Source organism: Physcomitrium patens, chromosome 19, assembly GCF_059467195.1.
Source record: "Physcomitrium patens ecotype Gransden chromosome 19, ASM5946719v1, whole genome shotgun sequence".
Classification (NCBI taxonomy): domain Eukaryota; kingdom Viridiplantae; phylum Streptophyta; class Bryopsida; order Funariales; family Funariaceae; genus Physcomitrium; species Physcomitrium patens.
Genome location: NC_143428.1, coordinates 3,498,426 through 3,506,562, shown reverse-complemented (window position 1 = coordinate 3,506,562; position 8,137 = coordinate 3,498,426). Strand labels below are relative to the sequence as shown.

General features: G+C 31.9%; 1 protein-coding gene across 3 annotated transcripts; it reads right to left on the bottom strand.

The window, feature by feature from the left end:
- Nucleotides 1-3,953: 3,953 nt before the first annotated feature.
- Nucleotides 3,954-7,470, bottom strand: LOC112295865 (F-box/LRR-repeat protein At4g29420). Of its 3 annotated transcripts, none has more exons than XM_024547885.3 (3): nucleotides 6,459-7,470; nucleotides 5,708-6,329; nucleotides 3,954-5,590 (listed from the first exon to the last, which is right to left on the bottom strand). In XM_024547885.3, exons 2-3 carry the CDS (start codon nucleotides 6,321-6,323, stop codon nucleotides 4,581-4,583), a joined length of 1,626 nt encoding a protein of 541 aa, XP_024403653.1. In that variant the 5' UTR covers nucleotides 6,324-6,329; nucleotides 6,459-7,470; the 3' UTR covers nucleotides 3,954-4,580. The 3 variants fall into 3 exon arrangements, with proteins under 3 accessions (XP_024403653.1, XP_024403652.1, XP_024403654.1); XM_024547884.3 differs by having other exon boundaries at nucleotides 6,649-7,469; XM_024547886.3 differs by having other exon boundaries at nucleotides 5,804-6,329; nucleotides 6,649-7,460.
- Between the last annotated feature and the right edge of the window lie 667 nt (nucleotides 7,471-8,137).

Sequence of the window (8,137 nt, the reverse complement as noted above, 5' to 3'; positions counted from 1 at the left end):
TTTCAAAAGCATCAAGCTTGTTTGATGTTTTAAAAGCTAATTGTAAAAATGCATTATACTGCATGTTGAGTGTCATTTTAAACAAAAAAAAACAGAGAAAAAAAAAATATATATATATATATATATATATATATATTGCAAGGATGTCATATTATTCATTTATTTTCTTCAAATTGCAATAATTTGAATGAAGTATGAAAAAGAAATAGAATAAATTATTTGTTACATTTAGTACAAAATTAGTGTTTTAATTTGAAGTTGGAGGATTGAATAGGTATGATATTAAGTTTTATATTGTATATATAAGCCTAATCAAAACCAGCTTCCAAATATAACACTGTTTTTTTAAAATCAACGGTTAATTAGTGCAATTTTGATGATTATATGAATGCAAAATTATTGTTTTGTCATAAACTGTGGATACTATTATGTTATTATTCTTGAAGAAGAAATTCACATTTATAGAGTATATAGATAAATTACAAAAGTTTTAAATAATTTTCATTTATTTATGATTGAAATTAATGTATGGCCAGAGAAATCATATATTTTTAGTTTTTAAAAACTTAACTACTTATATTTATATACATTAGATAAGTAAGCACATTTGGAGGGAAAAAATTAAAAAATAAAAAATAAAATTTTATAAATAAAATATAATTTTTTTAAAATAAAATTTTATGTTATTGCATCATTGCACATATTATGTATTGATAAGATATTTGTAAAGTTTTAAATACAAATTATTTGATTATCAACAAAAAAAGGTCATTTAAAAAATTCTATTTAATTTAAATTTTATGTTTAAGTATAGTTATTTTTCCGCTAAATAATTTCATCTATTACAAATAGGAAAAAAATAAAAATAATAAAAAATTCAAAAGGTACTAATTATCAAAACAACAAACAACACTTGATATGTAGATTCTAGTTAGAGTTGGTTCCTAAAATTTTGATTAAAGACTATTAGTTTTTTAGAAATTAACTATTGAAGGAACAACACATGAAAGATGCACATAAAAAAAATGCTGCAAATTAGAATGTAATAATGGCAAAATATTAGAAAGTCAAAACAATGAAGTAGGCAAACATACTGTTCTTTGATATCGCTAGAGGATAAAGCATGGAATGGCCCTAAAGCTCCCAAACATAGTATATGCAACTTATGTTTCATACATCAAGAAAAAACATTAATAAAAAGTTCAAGACAAAGCTCAATGGCAAGATTTAGAGGACTAAAAAAAAATTGATAATATATGCACACAAGATTGTTTTAGCACAAATCAACAAGATGCATTTTCAAGTGCGTATGTATTTAAAAGAAATTTTTTTTAATACCTCGACTTTTAGTTATAAAAATTCTATGCTTTAGAGTATTCATGTCAAACATAGCAAAAGAAATAAATTTCTAGATTCTTGCTAAATATTGTATATAGCTGTTTAATGCACTCACATTGCTTGATTACAAGATTGGTGCCTTGTTCTTTAAACATTGAAATGAGTATGCCTATGTCATATGTGATCTACTATATTTTACAATCTATGAATTGCAAAGGAAGGCTATGGATGATTGGATATGATAGGTAATCCAAATGGACACATACATCTTTGAAATCCAAAGCCTTATTATTATAACCTTTTATGTTGGTGACCTTGAGCAACAAACTTGTTTTTACAAATACTTCCAGCAATATCAAATCTCCTATATCCATATATATAAATGAGCAATAAAGTTACCCAAAAGTGTCAATTTTTTTTATTGCTTATAATTAACAAGCATACTTTATCAAGTCTATAATAATATTGTAGTATCTATAGAAGATCAATCAATGAAGATGGTACCACTCTTCTACTTTGTAAAATCAAATAAATAAGCTGCATGTATAAGATCCATCCTTGTGTCACAAACATATATATTTATCTAGATAAGAAGTGTTAGGTAGAAGAAAATGTAGATAGATTTGATATTATCTTGTGGCAAGGTTTCTTAGAAGCTTTATAGATGCTTATTTGATTTTATACATGTTTATAATTGATTGGTAGGTTAAAAATGTGGCCAATAAGTTAGCCATGTGTTGCACATGTAGATAGCTTGTGGTACAAGCTTACAATATAGCATGCATATAAGAAACTTGCTTTGCAACTTAAGACATGTGTCTCACGAATTAGACACATGTAAGAAGTCATGTAGAACATTTCCATATAACTCTTAGTTAGATAGAATATATGGAGGTAAAAGTAAAGCCTCCTTTACTCTTGTTAATGTCTTTTTAGTCTTAAGTCTTATTTCAAGACTTTTTAGTCTTCTTAACTTTGGCAATAGCCAATCTAATTTAATATTATACCATCTTTAAGTGATTCTCCAATCTTTTTGAGTGACACAAGAATATATTGATCTTTTAGTTTTCTAAGATTCATATCCTTCATATCATATAGCTTAGAAGAGGTTGATCCTAAGAACCATCTTACTTATAAAAAGTGTTACAAAGAGGATTACAACTACCATATATGTAATTCTTACCATTGTTGATGATAAAAGTTATTCTTATTATAGACTCCTAAGGTGATGATCTATCATAAAATACATAGGTAATAGCATTCTAACAGGGTGGTTGTCAAATGAAGTTCTAGAGCAATTAGTTGTTGAAATCAAAAAAAAAAAAAAAAAAAAAAAAAAATTACATTGTTCACCTATAAATGTTTTTACTAGGCTAATATACATAGTCTCAACAAATAAAACAAGCAAAAAAAAAATTCTTTTATTTATAATTATTTAAATTTTATTTTCTTATATTTTTATTTTTAATTTTATATTATATTATTAAATAAGATTTTTTAATATGTTTTAAATAAAAGGATTTTTTTTCTTTCTTTTTCCTACTTTAGTTGTCATAAATAAACATCTACAAAAGATTTAAAATCATCTATATATAATAAAAAAAAAAAAAACCTTTTTAGAAGAGCTTTAAAAAGTAGTAACAATTATTTGTTTATAAAGACCTTAAATTTTTAAAAGCTTAGAAATGCCTTTAGATCTTTAATGAGTCTTATTTTTCTATAATCCTTACATACTACATAATGTATTTCAAGAGAGACTATTGTATTGAGATGTAGTTTGGAAAACATATATATAATATAAATATATATATATATATATATATATAAGAGATATAAACTTGACTGTGTAAATGCCACTTATCTATTCAAATAGATCTAATAGTGGCTTTTAAGAATAAGATCCAAAGTAACTTTTGAGAAAAAATTTAAACTTTAAAAGTTCATATATACCATTGACAAAAGTACTATAAGATAACTTAAATTAAATTTATAAGCTTTTGTAATAGAAGAGTAAAAAAGTCTTCAACCTAAAAAATAAAATTTTAATTTTTTGTAATGACATAATTATTAAAAAAAATTTAAAAATTAGAGTTTACTAAAATTAATTTTTAATATTTAATAAATATGAATTTTGGTCTTTGACAAAGTAGCTAGGATATAAAATCAAAGTTGTGAAATTAAAAGAAAAAATTAGATAAATCATTAAATAAAAGTTTAAATTTTAAATTATAAATATAAATTACATAGATCATTTTGCTTAAATGACAAATTATCAAGTATTTCAAAATTCATTACTTGAATAGTATTAATTCTAAATTTTATCAAATACTTCCTCAATTATGCAAAGATGAATTTAATAAAAACACATTTAATAAATGTGATTTGGATTTGTTTTTACATGTGTACTATAGCATAAATAGAACTTATATTTGAATATACAGGAACATAAATGTGAAAAAATATTTAAACCTATTGCATTTTACATGAATCGGATGCAAAAAATTTACAAAATAATCAAATAACATAAAAGATTTTGCCTTAGAATTTTTAAATTTAAAATTTTAAAAATGGTTTTACATATTGAAAAATTATGAATTCAAAATTTAATCTACCAATTGCACTTTAAATATTATTACTATTATTACTATTTCATATGGTTTGTATTGTAATAGTTGCATGAATGTAGCTTCACAACCGGATTTGAGCTTCTCAAACAGCATACATTGGCTGATCACAAGACACATTGCTGACAATACTGTATACAACATGTTGTATGGTATACCACCATATATATTTGATTACTACCTACTTGTGCTGAAAACTATTGTGGGGCCTGATAGTTTTAGGTGACAAAATACCCTCGGATTCATGACACAAGCTTTCAGGTATGGTTTGGTGCAGAGTCTGGAGGGACCTGAAGAGCTGCTTCTTTCACCTTTACCAAGTCCATTCTTGTGCAGCTTGCAACTCCTTCCGAGACCACCTCGTTGAACAGCTACCGAGGTTGACTGTTGTTCCTTGAGAGCAATGGACGCAAGGATGTCAAGTCGAAGGTGGTGAGCCTCTTCGTGAACTTCATCTAGCCACAGTTTCTGTCCACTTTGCCTTGGATGTAGTGGTGAGTTGCACCACCTTTGATGGTTCCCCACTTTTTTGTCGACAGATATGACTTGAGCCGCATGAACGAGAATCCAACCCCTCGAATTAGAGTCAATGAACTCCTGCTAATCGTTCCTGAAGTTTTAGAAGCTAAAGCAGGAGAAGTCCAGACTCTTCGTCCAAGCCAAGATCTCCAACTTGATGTCCTGCTCACAATTTGCCACCTGCTCCTGGATTTTGGGTTGGAGTTCTTTGGATGTTACAGGACTTGAAGTGTGTATGTAAATTACCACAGAAGTAACTGAAGTTCTGAGAAGGAGACCCAAGACCTTCGCTGAAGCCTCTAGGTTGTGAGGGATCATGTGAAGGATTAGTTTCTGCATCGAAGGCCACGCCTCCTCTAACAAAAGCGTCTCCACACTCGTTTCCATACAGTACCATAATCCGGGTCCAATGTTCAACACCTTCAGATCCCGACAACTGTGTAAACAGCTGAATCTTGGCAAGTTCAACTGTACATTTTTCAGCACTTCGAGAAACCTTCCATCATCAGCAAGAGCCATACAAGGAACATCCAGAAAAATCTTTCTAAGGTTTGGATTCGACAACACCAGATTCGAAAAAGTTATAAAACTTGACGCTCCATACAACAGCTCTAGTAGGCCGAGACTATTCTCCAGCTGGACTTCGACATTACTACAACTCTTTCCCTTCATTGTCGGCACTGTACTCGTAATAGTAGTTTCTAAAGCTTCATTCACACAAAACAATTCAACTTTGGAGCCCTGAGCCACGTCCAGGTTGAAGGCGACGTACTTCAAAACAGGTGCCCTGATGCATAGATCCTTAGGACATTGCATCTTCAACTGTAACTTCGTAAGGTTCGGAAGGTACATATTCACCTTTTTTGCTGGAGTAGAAAGTCCTAGACAAAGTACTGACATGTGTTCAAAGGATAAATCTCCTCCTTCCGCACCAAATACGCTGAGCAGGGCCAAAGTCTGAAGCTTTGGCATTGTAGCATTAATATCTTGCAAAGCGCTGCCATTCACCTTCACACAGCGTAATGTCAAACTCGTCATCGATGCCATTATTTCACAATCAGTGGTGTCGATGAACGCATTCCTCAAATCCATAACCCTCAGGTGCTTGCCTGCAAAACGACATGCCGAGGCACTTAGAATCACAAACTTTGCTCGCATCTTACAACTGCCAGCAAAACATCCGACTCTCTTTGGGCGTAAGGAGAGGTTGAATGTCAGCGGGGAACCTGGTGAACACCAGAGGGTACAGACCCAACCACAAAAAATATTTGAGGGCTCGCCCAGTTGCACTTCAAAAAGAGATGGTTTGACAAGAAGCTCACAGCTTTGAGAAACAATTCTGAGAATACTAGATTTGCGCATTATAGCCTGCTGGCCATAATCTACCACGCACAAGTGTTGCAGACGGGACCCAGCACGCGCCACGCATTGATTCAAAAACCCAGGATCGCTCATCCAAAAGTCATCCCTCCGTCTTTCATCTTCGGGGACGGATTTTGCTTGAAGCATCGGCTCAATTTCTATGTGTAGCTGCTCTAGACGCAGCTTATTCTCCAGAAATTTGACTATTTTGTGTTTAATTGTCGAAGCCGATTTCGGAGCATCTGTCAAACTTTCGGGAGAGCCTGCTATGCTAGGTTTTTCTTCCAACGCCAGGGATCCCGTACTTCGTCTCGCCCTTTCATGAAACCTATTCAACACGACGATGCGCACTGATCGAATGTTTTCACCAATTCCCCAGAAATACTTGCACACTAACTGCACATTCAAAATGTCTTTTGCGTCGCCCACACGATCCAGGATATCCTCCACAATAGGCACCGGCAGCTGTAGCATCTCCATTGGCACCTTGTATGCACGCAGTAAAACAATCAGCCACCCTCCGTCTGAACTTGAAATTGCGGAAAGAGGGATCTAAAACACGTGCTTTATAATATAATATATAATATGGTAATGTATCTACGCGTGCGATGATACCTAAGAAGAACAGCCCAACGCTCTGCATTCATGTGCATCAATTCATAATATAGAGTACTTCAACTGATGCTGAGGAAATTGGGTCAAGCTTGAGAAGAAATTTAGGGCCTGGCAGCAGATGAACTAAACCCCAGGGATCAGAATTCTTAACTTTTCGAACGTCAATATTGACATGCAAGGTCGAACTTACAGGCGATGAAAGTTGAGCAGCTGCCATTCTTTTTCTCAACATGTGACGTCCCTTTCCGTGTGGAAGCGTGAAATTTCAGTGCACGATGAAACTCCAATGTAATTGTTCCGCCGGTACTGATAATAGATTTCAAAATTGCGACCGATTCCGAGGGACCCTTCAGAGCATCCTGACACGTTCAGACCAAATCTTTGTGGGCACACTCTTGTGGACATTACCGTCCGCCCTAAACCGAAAGCCGTACACTCCGATCGTTGCATTCAGGCTTTCCACGCTGTTCGCGCCATAGAACTATATATATATATATAGAACTCAGAAGACAAATCAATTCCTCTGCCGACACATTCAAATGCTTTGAGCAGTTCATCACCCTAAAACTCGTTGTAGACAAAGATAACTGCGGTGCTTTGTTTTTAGTACTTTCAATTGATCGCACAAGACTCGCAATGCCTTGCAGATTTCTACTGGAAACACTATCGTGCGTTAAAATGATGATTGAAGCCGAGATAATATGAAATATCAAGGAGTTGATATCTCCGTGATAGGTTTTAGATGTAACAAGTTTCAAAAAGACCTGTTTTTATGTGAGTTTGCATGTTAAGTTAATCCTTTGAGTTTAGAAACAATACATGCTTCCTAGTTTTCTCTGTGGAAATATCTCTGGAATTTTTCAATGCAAAAAAATTGGAAGGAAGAGGCTAGCTACATACTATCTCCAAGAAATAACTTTCTCTATATCTCGCAAAAACAAATCAAGTAAAAATTTTAAAAATAAAAATAAAAAAAACAAAAAAAAAACAAAAAACAAAAATTCTTGTTGATGTCGTCAATTTGATTTATGAAGTCATCTCCAAAAACCTATCATAGAAGAAAATCAACAAGAATTTATTTTTATTTACTCATTCATTTAATTAATTGTTTCACTCCATGTATACATTTTAGAAAAAATAAAGAATCATAAATCAAATTAAGAAAAGGCATGTAAAAGTGCCACCACTAACATGACAATGAGGTTTGAGCCCATCCACACACACACCATTGAAATTAACAAATCAACTTCATCTAGAGACATAAAGGATCACACTACTATAAGAGCAAAATTAAATAAATGGTAGTTGAGGGGAAGTGAAAAATTTATGAGAACACTATTAAGGTGCTTCAAATATAAAGCTTGATATCAAAGTGAAATATATTCTTACATGTCATCTAAGAGGTGTGTATTTGTTACAATCTTCATATCATTTGACTTTGATTAAGTCATCTTTTGAAGAATTCAAGTAATAGAAAATTTTGATTGCATCCAAATGATTGATAGCTGCAAAATATACAACCTTATTGCCAAAAAAATTCTCTTATAAGATAAATACTTAAACTCTACATTATTATTGCTTATAGAAGCAAATGTAATGACATATTCTTATCTTATATTAACTTTCTATACAAAAATTACTTCTAATCCTATTAGGCTTTAATTTTTATGTAGTTAAAA